General features: G+C 40.4%; 1 protein-coding gene across 1 annotated transcript in view; it reads right to left on the minus strand.

Annotated features, from left to right (window-relative positions):
- Positions 1–213: 213 nt before the first annotated feature.
- The window catches only part of RGS7BP (regulator of G protein signaling 7 binding protein), a 101,059-nt gene continuing 87,696 nt past the window's right edge, over positions 214–13,576 (minus strand). The window contains exon 6 of the mRNA XM_036887877.2: positions 214–5,702. Within this exon, the coding sequence (XP_036743772.1) occupies positions 5,611–5,702 (92 nt within the window). The 3' untranslated portion in view covers positions 214–5,610. The remainder of the gene's footprint in view (positions 5,703–13,576) is intronic.

Below are 13,576 nucleotides of genomic sequence, written 5' to 3' on the forward strand. Positions count from 1 at the left end.
CTGCTTCCTTCCTTCGCCCTCCCTCCTTTCCTTTCTTCCCACCCCCTCCTCTGTTTCTCTCTCTCTTCTATCTTCAAAGGTTATGGTGCCCTGGCATATCCTGTCCATATCCCCACTGCCCATATTTTGAAGACAAAGAGTAAGTCAAGAGGGTTTGGTGGTGTGGGGAGGATGAGGGCAAGTGGGGAGCCACAATGTCTCTCACTTTTTTATCCTTTTTTTTAAAACTTTAATATTAGTTTTTATTACACAAGTAATACATATTCATTGTAGAAAAATTAGAAAACACAGAAAAGCAAAAAGAAAAAATAATCACCCATAATCCCACTAACCCATAAATAACTACTATTAACATTGTAGTGTATGTCTTTCTAGCTTTCTTATGCATATATATATACATACATAGATAAATTTATATATAATTATCTTTTTTACAAATGTGTCATACTATACATACTGTTTAATAACATGTGTTTTTCATTTAGTATATATTGTGAACATTGTTGTTTATTCCCTGAAAAAATTATACAGATACTACATGCTCATTGTGGAATAATCAGAAACTATAGATATGCAAAAAGAAAATATAATTGCTCTAAATCTCACCTCCCAGAGATAAATGCTGTTAACATTTTAGCAAATATCCTTTCAGATGCTTGAATGCACACATGTATATGTATACTTTTAAAACGGGAACATACTATGGATATTCTGTAACTTTCTTCTCTCATTTAACCATATAGCTTCTTCATTTCAGTAAATATACATACAGTGTTTATTCTTAATTGGTACACAGTATTCCATTGAAAAGATATACCATTTTTAACCATCCAATACTGTAGGCTTATTTGCATTTTTCCCATTTCTCAGGTAATGCTGCTGTAAGCAACCTTCCTTGCATATATTTTTTGAATAATTACTGTAACTTAGCTTATTTTTTCTGACCTTTTTAAGGAGAATTTCCTTAACATGCAACTACTTGGCACACGTGAAAATATACTGCCAAAATATTTCCAGAAAGGCTGAATCAGTTACACTCCTGTGACTCTGTAAAAGAACATTTACTTCCATACTTCCTTGCTACCCCTGGGAACTATAATTCTTTATATTCTTTGTCTTTCTGTAACCTAAAAAGGAGTAGATCATAAGAATTTGTACTTTTAATTACTAGTATATTGAAATACTTTCATATTTAATTATTAATTAGTGCATTATTTTGTAGTACATTGACAGTTTGCATCTTTGGCTCAATTTTCTACTGGAATGTTTGATTCTTTTTGAATTATAAAATGTTATTTATTCATGTATCCATTATTCATTCATTCAATAAACATGTTTTCAGTATTTGCTTTGTGTCTAGCACAGGTTAGGTGTTGAAGATATAACAGTAAGAAAATAGACATTGCTGCTGCCTTCTTGGACTTCCGGTTTAATAGAGAGAAACACAATTAAACAAGCAAGAATGAAAAAAATGCAGTAAGGAAAGGAAAGAATGAAATGAGGACACTGGCTGGGAAAGAGGTTGTGATAATGGAAAACGTCCCAAAGGTAGCAGAGTTTAAGCTCTTGGTATATATTAGAGATCTACACTCTTTGTTGCATATATTTCAAATTTTGTTTTCTCTTAATTCACTTTGTTATTTTTTACTGTATAGGAGTGCCGCAGTTTTAATTGGTCAGATCCACCCATCTTTTCCTTTGTGGTTTCCTCCTTTGGTGTCATGCTTAGGGAGGCTATTGCCACACTAAAATTACATAAATATTCATCAATTTATATGTTTGTCTATATGCTTTAACATTTACATCTTTACTTCACCTAGAAGTTATTTTGATGAAAGTTATGAGGTATAGATCTAATACTTCCCCCCAACATATGACTAACTAGTTATGGCAATATAATTTACTTAATAATCCCACCTTTTTTCACAGATTTGAAATGTCATCTTTAAATGTATTCGATTCTTTTGTGTTTTTGGGTGTACTTCTGGACTTTATATTTAATTCTAATGATCTTTTCTGGGCCAATAGCATCATTGCTTTTTCTCATCCATCTACAGTTTCCTGAAAACTGAGCATTTTGCATTTGGTCATGAACTAGAACACAAAGAAATGAGAGCTATTGCTTAGGGGTGTGTGTGTTGGGAGGAGTAGGTGGGAAATTAGTTTGGATGATATCCTTAATCCTTTCAACTCTGAGACTTCCAGAGTTTGAAATTTCATATGGGATCATTGTTAATCTAGTCCATTTATTTGCTGTCTAAAAACTAAGATGCTTTTTATACTCTTGTGTTTTCCCTACTCACGCTAAAGCCCAGCTTCCAGTAGGTGGCAGTATTGCCAAACAGTAAGTATTCTAACTCTTAGCAGGAACACGGAGAACAAAATGTTCTGGCAGGATTTTAGAATTTCCCCAAGAGCTTTCATTGGAGGAGGCATCAGGGCTCTGCCACTTCTGAAGTTTTCTTTGTGCCCTTGAACATCAGCACAACGAGAAGTTTGCAGTCAAGCTGTTCTTTAAGGCATGCAAAACATAAGTGACAATGTTGGCTCTGTGGGCATTTCCTCACATACCTTATCCAAAAGTGTCTGTGGGCCCAGCCACTAACTGATTTAAAGTCTGGGAATGTGGCTTTAAGTAATGAGATTGTGGTGGGATTCAGGTGGTTTTTCTTTTCTGTATATTGGTGGTATTTTCAGATTTCCCACAAAGAACATGTATTGCCTTTGTAAATTAGAAAAAAAAAATCAACATAGGGTATTAAAAGTATGGTGGCAAGATGGGTGAGTGTGTGCCAGAAAGAATGTACATCCTCTTCTGTTTCAAGCCTGCGAGTGCATGCAGCAGAATGGGTTCAGTGTTCTCTCCTTATCAGTGTTATTGCTAATCTGAAAGCGGATTACCAGCAGGAAGCTGAGAGAGTAGAACTCTGTCTCATGGAACTACACCTGAGAAAGTCCTTTGGTAGGTGAGAGGAGAGTGGGGTCAGCTCCTGAAGAGATGCACTGGCTTATCTAATGGGAGATGATGAATTATCTATTGCAACTAAGAGCCAGAGTAGGTTATTAGGACTTTGAGCACTTAGTTTAATTTTAGGGCCTGCTAGTGAAAGATCTATAAATCTTGGAGTATGTCCACTGGAACTATAAAACTGATCAAAGGCTGGGAAATAGGCACTATGAATAAAAGAGAAGGTGGCTGACTTTGTTTACCTTAGATATGGAAAGCCTAGCAAGGGAATTAGACAAATTCCCATCTCCATGAATAGCTACTACAGCCCTCCCAGATACGGAGGTGAGACCTGAATTTATTAACAGTCTTCAGCTGTACAAAGGACAATTGCACAGAAGGTAAGTGTTACTTTCACACTGAGACTAAGGCGAGAGTGAGCACAAATTAACCAAGCAGAAGTGATTTAGGTCAGGCATTTAGAAGAACGTGCTGAACACCAAGGTTGGGCCTATCAGGTAATAACTTTACATGAATTAGTAGGAACTAGATTGAAGCTAAGGGTTCAATATGGTAGAAGGTGGGGAGAGGTCGGAATGGGAGCTGAGAGCCTGCCAAATTGGGCTACTTCACAGTTTCTAAAACAATGGACCTTAAGTGAATTAACCTCAGGGGATGAAAATGGATGGCATTCGGGAAAGGATATTAAGCTTTAATCAAACCTGATGTACAAAATCAGGGTTTGCAGACCAGTTAACTCTGAGAGTAATTACCTACTCGGCAAGGGCGTATCCACCCTAGGAGTCTTTAAGTAGCACATTCCTATTTCATTCACACAACTGTTTCACACATATGTGATTTAGAAAATTGTGACTTCCTCATGTAATTTTCAAGGGTACTTCTTTGTGTGAAGTCAGGCATACCTATAACCATGCATTCATTACCAGTTCATTGGAACACAACTCTGGATTCCAAGAATAAGGCTAACAACCAGCTGGCATAATCTAAATAGAGACCTGCAGAGCCTTTTGAGATCTCTTCTAGCACTTTAATCATTTTCCTTTCAATCACAAAAGCTAGAAGACAATTCCAAGTATAATTTCCACAACAGATACTAGGTTGAGTTATATGAAACTGCCACTTCTGTGGGTCAAAACAGTCCAATATCAGCAATTTCATATAATTCAGCCTAATACAGTAATTTTTCCAGTAGTTCATCTGTACCTCTCTTCATCTTCACGAAAGGTAGACACTTCAATATATTTGGTTTTTAGGTCAGAATATTGGTGGGCGTATAAATGAATGTACACATAAGTACTGGGAAAGTATAGGGTTGGGATTAAAGATGTGTCTTGGATAAACCACTTACAGACATCTAGCTCATCTTTTTATTGTACTAGACACTGGTGTCTCTTGTCTGACTTTAGGATCTTTTGGAAAGCAAGAAAAGTCCAAAGGCCTGATCTCTCAACCCATGGGAAATTCTGTTTGGGAAACGGGCCAAAGGAACAACAGGGGAAAATATAACAAAATTTGTACCATGTTACACGGTTAGTGGAGGAAGATCACAACAAAGCTGTGAGCAGAAAAACAAAGCCCGTGGCTTCCTCCTTTTCTAAAATACAGTATTGCTTATTGTGTCTTGCTTTCAAGATTCTAAGCATAAGACAAGACACCAAATACACACTGGAGAAGTCATATCTCCATAGTCATCTAAAGGAGACAAGCTTAGCTTAACTAAAAAGATTTTAGTAATGTATAAGGTTAAATATTTTTATGATCTGGGCTAATTCGAGCATGCCCTATAAGATTTAACACTATGCCGATGTGCAGACACCATGCTTCAGGTTTCAATTAGAACAGAATGTGATAATATTCAATTTTACATTGGAGGGTAATTGTATATGTTACTACACCATTTTCTAACTGGATTACTTCATTCTCCAAGAAGCTGAAAAAGACACCATTGGATCAAAAGGAAATTAGTTGCCCATATGCATTGTACGAAGGTATTAGGATTATCGTGTATTTACAAAATTTCAATACTTTCCATATATGGTTTTTGTTGCATTACAAATTAAGATATTTTTATGTCGAAGCTCTTAGATTCTGACAGAATGGAAGACTAAATGTAACTGAGTGCAGAGAAAGCAACAGGTGAGGTGGCATATGTTTGATTATAATATCATTTCTAATAATACTGATTGGATTTTTGAACACAGTTTTGCAGTTTTAAGTAGATTTCTATGTTTAAAGACTCTTTTATCTATGATAAATCGTTAACGAGATCAGCAAGAGCTGTAGATATACTATTGTACATGAAATAATTTTTCTCTGTATAATATATTTAAAAAACCTTTAAATAATTTAAAAATCATAATTCTTGCATCTGTCATGGTATGGTTTGGAGCGGACATGCACAATGTCAGCTTTAAAAATCTTTTTAAAAACAGCCTGCTTTTTAAATTTTTTTTTCTTTTTTTTGACAGCAGCTGCTTTCAAATGTAAAATCATTTAAAAGGCCAGGGGGAGGTGGATAAAAGTAATAAGGAAGCATAGAAAATATAGTCAAAAACCAATAACTGTTGTTCAGATGTCCAGAGGTCTTCATATTCTATGATATTTTCAGGTCTTCCCAATGGCGAATTTCCAGGAGGAATCATCTAGCTTGAGACGAGACAACACAGCCCAAAGAACCTTCTCTTCCGTCTTCTAACCAGGGGGTAGGGAGTTAGATTTAGAAGGCTGCTGTCATCTGTGATGAGACAGAAAGTACATATGAGAGAGGGCCAGATGAAACAACCTGTTCTTTATGTATTGGTGTTAAAAATCCACCGTCCTTTGCACCAAGGTTTCCTAACCTGGCACTGTTAAAATTTGCACCAGATAATTCGTTGTTGCAGGCTGTCCTGGGCACCGTAGGGTGTTTACTGGAGCCCTTGGTCTCCACCCACTCACTAGATGACAGTGTGCTCCCCAGCCAATTGTGACAATCAAAAAAGTCTCCAGATATGGCCAAATGTTCCCTTGGTGGTGGGGCAGATAGCCCACGGTTAGGAACCATTGCCTAGAACGAAATTTCAGCTGCTTAGAGCCATTCTTTTGGCTGGGGGAAATGCAGCTTCTTAGAGTCCATGCTTTGGAGTTAGATTGGGTTTCCCCTGTTGTTCCTTTGGCCCTGCCTTTGCCATTGACTAGCTCTGTGACTTTGAACATGAAGTTAAACTCCCTAAGAGTCAGTTTCTCCATATGCAAAATTGGGTTTAATAATATTTACTTCAGGATTACATGAAGTAACCTGTGAAAAGCATTTAGTTTGGGTGGGACCTTACTGCCTAGCACAGAGGAAGCACCAGTAAATACAGCTGTGGTTAACTATTTTCCTTTACTTAGGTCCATTGTCTTGCCTCCATTCACCAACTTCATGCCTCACAGAGAAGTTTAAACTCTTCCTGGTGGACCCCTTCCTTGGCACTTTCTATAGCTTTCTGTGTACAAGGGCATTCAGAGAAGACTGCCAGATGTCGAATTCATAAGTTTTGGGTTGAAATTTTTACCATGATGACAAGTAGAGGAAGAAATAAATCTGGTTTAATGAGCTGAGTTTTTAAGAAATAGCACAGTCCAAAAGACAGGGTGGGTAGAAACAATTTGTTGGAGCAGAACTGGCCCCTGTGGGTCCCAGAGTCTGAGAAGGACTGCAAGGAAATAACCTGGAAATTGCCAACGGGGCCAGTGCTAGGATATGGTCAGAATGGAGGTGGGCTGGGCACTGAAACGGCTGGTTGGCTCTGGCAACTGTTCTGTACCTGAGCTTTGCCAGGACTCGTTGCACTGCTCTCCCAGAGCAGAGCTAAGGGGCTCCCTGTTGTCCCTGCCTAACCTTGAGGATACAGTATCTTGGGAAAGAGCCCAGAATCGGGAGTTAGATTAAGAGTTGGATGTAGAGTGGAGAATGTGCCCCAGTTCAATAAGACTAGTTTGTAGATGAGGGTTGTTTTCTTGGTTAGTGAGCCCAGACACTCAGGAAACTGTCAAGAACAAAACCTAGTCTTGGCTTTCTGGTCCTCTTACGTAAATTGTATCATTCAAGTGCCTGGCTTTCCCTTTCCCGCCCCAAATGCTGTTCTGTGTTATACTTACTTAGAAATCAGCATTACCTACCAAGTTGACATTGTTCCTAGGAATGGTTCTCTATGTTGTACATTTAGATGGAAATAGAGCAGCAAGTTGGAGCCAGGGAAGAAAAAGGCACCCCAGCTGGGGACATTCAAGTGAATCAAACACAGGCCACTCGCTCAGTCTCCACAGGTTAAAATCCTCTCTTAAGACTCCTATTCTGCTACCATGGAGAAAGACTCTCTTTGTTCTTTCACAGTGAAAAGTAATTCACTCTGATCTGGATGTCAACATTTTGAGACTAAAAATAGGACATTGTTCTTTTTAGTTAAACCTGCCCCCAATAGATAAGACACTAAAAGCCATGTCAAATACTATATATGAGCCTGATTTCTCAGGAGAATCTCTCAGAGATGAATCATGAGGTATTTGGAACAGAAAGAAATGATAACTCACTTTCTTATCATTTTTAGGATTCTTACTTCTTTAACCACTGAATGATCCATGAACTTAACCTAGTTTGGCAAAGATACAGCAGACTCTGAACTGTAAAGAATTTTACCTTTCGGTATCTCTTTGGATACTGACTACACTTCCTGACACTCAAGTTCTCCTGGAATTCAATGCTTCCCTGTAACAGAATAATCAAAACTAGGACGATAGTTACAGGAAAGAAAAATCTCATTTCTATTTCTCTTAGACTTGAAAGATGTATTTCCTGAGTCCAGATATATCCTTCCCTTTCTCCAAATATTTAAGGGCTTTGGGGGAGTGACCTGAGCCATAAATACGTATTATAAAATGCAAGTCTGATGTGTACTCTTTTCATTAACGAGGAAGTGTCAACTACAATGTATAAAGTACAATGTTGAATTTACAAAGAAAATGTGCATGTGTGTGCTGTGGTGTGCATGTGCTGTGGTGTGCGTGTGTTCTGGCGTGTATGTGTTGTGGAGTGTGTGTGCTCTGGCATGCATGTGCCGTGGCGTGCAGGTGCTATGGTGTGTGTGTGCTCTGGTGTGCATGTTCTGTGGCATGTGTGTGCTGTGGCATGCATGTGCTCTGGTGTGCATGTGCTGTGGTGTGCGGGTGCTGTGGCATGTGTGTATTCTGGTGTACATGTGCTGTGGTGTGTGTGTGCTCTGGGTGCATGTTCTGTGGCATGTGTGTTCTGTGGCGTGCATATGCTGTGGCATGCAGGTGCTGTGGTGGTAGGTTTGCTCCCAGTGTCCCTTTTTTTATGTGTTAAAAGCCCACAGATATTATGAGATTTGTATCAAGACTGACCCTTGTATCTATGCATTCATTACAGTATATCAAAAAGCTTTAGGTACTGTTGAGATTTTCTCCACTCAACCTATATATTCATTTGTGTGTGGCACATGCGCACACACACACACACACACACAGAGCTTTCACAAGTGAATAAGAAGTGCTAGAATTGATGAGAAAGTGCTCAGATGTTAAACAAGGGATGGGCTGCCTATTAAGGCCTCCTGCTGGTTTGGAGCAGCTTTGTTCAGCCTTTGTGACACCTTTGCCTAGCCCAGAGCTTGTCTGATTGGCACCTAGGGCTGAGGTGACACAAAAACTCAAAATTTCTTGGCAGAGATTCGGAGCAGCTTTCTACACCATAGGAAGCTGACATCTGCAGTACGTGCTGAAATTCACTGAGCAATAAGCAGCCTGGAATGGTGTGAAGTGATTTCCACTCCAAGGAAAGATGTCTTTCCACATTGACTGAAATCCTGCCTCTGGAGTGAGGGGCTGTTGAAAGAATGTCAGCGAAATGGAATGTTCCCTACTCGTCCTGAACTTTCTGGGTTAATTCACTTGAACTTGTTGGGGAATCTGATTTTTATCATAAATGTTTGAGTCTTTTATAGCATCTGTTTTCTAAAGTGTATACTCCGGGAGGGCTGTAACCTAGGACAATTTTTAATGTCAAAATGAAAAGTGAGAAAGGGAAGGGGAGCAAGGAAAGCAGAGGAGAATGAAGAGGAGAGCAGGAAATTCTTGCATCAGTGAGTTCCAACCCCAGTCATTTGATGTTTAATCCCTGGTTACTGCTAGAGCCAGGGACACTGGGTCCCCTAAGGCACATGGATACCATTTCTCTATTGCTCAAATTTCTTTGCTACTAAAAGATTTCTTACATAGATGTTATATTAACAAACAGAAGGACATGAAAATGAGAATTTTTCAAATGAACTGTGCTTGACTTTAAAGCTATGTTCTCAGATTAAAGTCAAGAGAAGTGCTTATAATAAACGGACCTACAGCTGCAAATTTCTATTCCAGGAAAAAAAAGATCATCAGCAGATCCAGTGGTTCTCAAACATTAGCTGCATCAGCATCATCTGAGGGCTTGTTAAAAGCCCAGATTTCTGGGCCCACCTCCAGAGTCTCTGAATCAGTAGGTCCAGAGTGAGGCCAGAGAATTTGCATTTCTGACAAGTTCCCAGACATGCTGCTGCTGGTCCTGAGGCTCTACTTTGAGAGCCACTGAATCAGTCAAAGGTGTGCTAAGTGCAGGCTCTGTGTTGGGTGCTGGAGGTAATATAGGATGGGTCCTCATAGAAAGAGGGTCTTCAGTCTCAAGGATTTCTGCTTGTGTAACCACGAGGCTTCATTAGAAATGCCAGCAGAGAGATACAAACACAATGCTGTGAGAATTTCAGTGGGGAAATTATTTCCAAGGGGAGGAGAAGGAAGAAGACATTTGTGGAAAACTTATGGAGGTCTTGGTATTCATGCTGGGGCACAAGAGCTGAGGAGAACTTGGATTGGCAGTGGGGTAGATGGGCATTCTGAATGGAGAGAGCAGTGAAGACAGAGACACACAGGTCAAAGATGGACTGAAATTTGGGTCCAAGTAAATAGTCCAGTTGGGCTGGAGTGAAGGGCATCTGAAGGAGGGTAAAGGTACAAAACGTAACTCCTTAGGATTCTCTAAATACAGCCATACCTTCTCGTGCCTCCCTGCCTTTACACATGCCATTACTTTTTCCAGAAAAGCTCTCCTTTAAGATCAGCTTAAATACTTTATCCTCCCCCAGGAAAGTCTTTTCTGACTGCTCCATGCTTCTGCATCCCTTCACACTCCCATTCCTTCTATAAACAATTGCGGTAGCCCTTGGGACACTATCTGCTTTCAACCCTGTCTATCCCCCACATCATAAGCAACTCTATAAAAGTCTTAGAAAACTTACTCTTGCCACCCCAGTGCTTCATCTTCCACTTACTCCATGACCCTCCTTAACTAGGCTTCCAGGCCTCAAATTCCAAGTAAGGGGCTTTTGCCAGCATCACTAGTGACTGACTAGCTTGTTGCTAAATCCTGTGGACACTTTCAGTCCTTACGTACCTTAACTACCCTGTGCTATTAACCAGTTCTTCCTTGCAATGTGCTTTGATTTATTTCATAATGCTTTTTTGTTTTCTTCTCTGTCACCTTTGTAAACTGCTCTTCTTTCCCCTCAAACATTAACTTTTGGTATTCCAGTGTTCTTCTCTATGTACACTCCTTGAGTGGTCTCAACCATTCTTAGAGCTTCAATTACCATTATGCTGATGATGATTAAATCTGTACTTCCAGTCTCCCAGTTCACATAAGACTTATACATCCACTATTAGCCATTGAGAACTGCCCTTGGACGTCTCCCCTGTCCAACATTTAAATCATCCTCTATGCCTATTGCTACTCCTCTGTTCCCTCTAACTTGGTGAATGACACCATCATTCACCTTGATTTCCAAGTCTGAATCTGGCTGTCGGGGCTGATTCTGCCTTCTCCATTGTACAGCCCATCAGTTGTTTGCATCCAGTTCTCTGAGCCCCTGGCTTTCAGTCAGATCTGAAGATTTCCTCACCTGGATCATGGAGCCTGTCTCCTGACTGAATCCCTCCAATGGCTCTAGGATAAAGTCCAGATCCCTTCACATGGCTGACAAGGACCTTAAATGAGGCCCCACCTACCTCTCTAATCTCTCTCTTAAATCTCTATTCTAACCACTTTCCCAACTAATGAATAGCTGACATTCATCAAAGTGCCTTGATCTTCATCTCCCCATATGCCTTCATGTATCCAGATGCTTCTGCCTAGGCTGTCTTTTTTCCATCATTCTTTGACTAACTCTGATTCATCCTAAAAAATCTCAGCTCTGACACTTTCCAAAAAGCAGTTCTCCATAGTCTTCCATCCCACCCCTTACAACTCAAATCTGGCTAGGTGAGAATCCAATATGCCCTTGCAGCAACCTGTGCCTATTATGGCATTGTTTATTCTAATCACCGATTTCTTTGTCTTTCTGGGAGAGAGAGAAAGAATGTGTTAGTTGTTTCCAGAATTCACAGAATTCACGTGCCCTACCCCCAAAACTCCATCACAATCTCTGCAAGGGGAGGCATATGTCTTTTGGAAAAGCTTCCCAGACAATTCTCATTCAATCTGTTCTTTTGCGATGGAGAGCCTTTAGGGGGAGAGACATCCCTAGCACCTGACACAGAACTTGGCACATCATAGGTGACCCTCACAAATTGCATGATGGTGGGGTCAACAGATGCTAGAGTGAGAAGTGTGTTCTTCCTTCAATAGACAATGGGTAGACATTTAACAAGGGGCTCAACATAATCAAAGTAATACATTAAGAATCTGATGTGTGATCAGTGATGTGTGGATTAAATGGAGGATTATACGTGTCATACTGAATCCTGGAAAAAAGGGTGCAGAGATTAGAAAGGATTATGGAGCTGCTGGAGTGAAACCCATCCAGGTTTACAACCATTAAAACATCCGATCAAGGCCCTGGGGGAAGGACCTACAAGGATATCTCCAGGTTAGCTGGTAGCCTAATTACCCAGTGTTTGTCAACCAGCTATGGAACTCCTCTACCTGACTGGACTAGTTTGGTTCTGGATATGGGAGTCCAGCTTGGAGTGGATTTGGGGCATGAGTCTAGGGTAATGGTTCCTAGACCCAATTTAGTCTGGAGTAGAACTGTTCCCTTGGGGGTTGGGGGGACCCATTCTAGAACAGATTCAATTCCTGACTGATCCACTTCAGATTGATTCTAATGCCTAGTGTCCATAGCCAAATTCTAGGCAAGAATGAATGTACCAACACACGTTCATTAGGTCGAAATTTTGGAAGAGGTGAAACTGTCTTTCATGCTTAACTTATTTCTGCAGACTTGTTTTGTTCTGATTACAACATGCATTTAAAAGATGCTGCCCTTCACTGTCCAATCTCCTTTTAGCCTTTGTCAATAACCTTGTGTGCGCTCCACAGGTGGTTCCATTTGTAATCCATTTGACACAGCAAGACAATCATAATTAATGCAGCTCCCTGCAGTCCTGCCAGCGACCCAGGATGTAGGGCAGGAGAGGCACTGAAGCCAGGAGAGGACAGCAGGCTGGCAGCCAGGAGACTGGGACGTTGTGAGGAGCCTGCTTGAGGCTGTAGCAGAGCAAGGGCATTCATTTTCTTTTGTGCACCTCTTCATCTCCAGTCTTAAACTGGAAGGGTGGGAAGGAAAAGGCCCTGTTTAAACTGGAGGCATAATCACTAACCATTAAAATTCCTGCCCTTGGCCACCTTCCTTTATTTGTCACTGAAAATCAATTAAAGCAAATGTGGCGGAGTCAAGTTCTGATTGTGGCAGAGAATGGGGAAAGATATGATTAAATCTTTGCATCCTAAAATACACAAGGAATGGTTTCTGTGCTGAGGACCTGGGTGGAGCCTGGCGGATGGAGGAATCTGAGCATGTCCCGGCAGTTCCTCCAGGATTTGTCTGGCAGGACTGTCACGTGGTCAGGGTTTGGGGTAAGAAAAAGGGGACCAGGAGTGGTGTCTTGTCATTTTTTTCTTTTTTCTTCAAACACTCATGTAAATGGAATAAAAAAATAAAGGAAATATGAAGCCAGAAAGAAAACATGGCTTTCTGTATGGTTTTCAACCAGGTAGAATTATGTTTTGACAATAAGGTCCTACAAAAAAAGACCTGGAATAAATTTTTCCACATTTCACCCCATACCATTTCTTGCATATGTTAACCTTGCACTGTATAATAAACAAATCACCTGAAAGAGTGCCACAAAGGTCATGGGGAAGCTCCTATGGTCTGTTGTGGTGTATGCAGTCAGAGAGAGGAATCTGGCTGATTTGTTCATTAAAATGGTGCCATTCGTATCTGCCAGAAAAATGTCCCCAGAAGACCCAAGAGCCCTGTTCTCCTTCCCTCGGGCCTTCTCAGTCCCTCCATTCTAAACTCGCATCCCCCTTTCTCTGCTCCTCAGCTCCTAGTGACATGATGCTGTGAGTACCCATTAAACATGTAGAGAACAGAGATATACTGTCACATGATAAGGGCTCCCATTTCTCCCCCAGATGAAGAAAGCTGACTTTCTCACAGGCCTTCCCCTAATTTAAAAAATCATTTTAAAGTCCTACTATATCATTTGCTTTTGAAAAAGTCCTTGCATCTCCTAGCTCTCTCCTTTAAATGG

Source organism: Manis pentadactyla, chromosome 2 (genome assembly GCF_030020395.1).
Source record: "Manis pentadactyla isolate mManPen7 chromosome 2, mManPen7.hap1, whole genome shotgun sequence".
NCBI lineage: Eukaryota > Metazoa > Chordata > Mammalia > Pholidota > Manidae > Manis > Manis pentadactyla.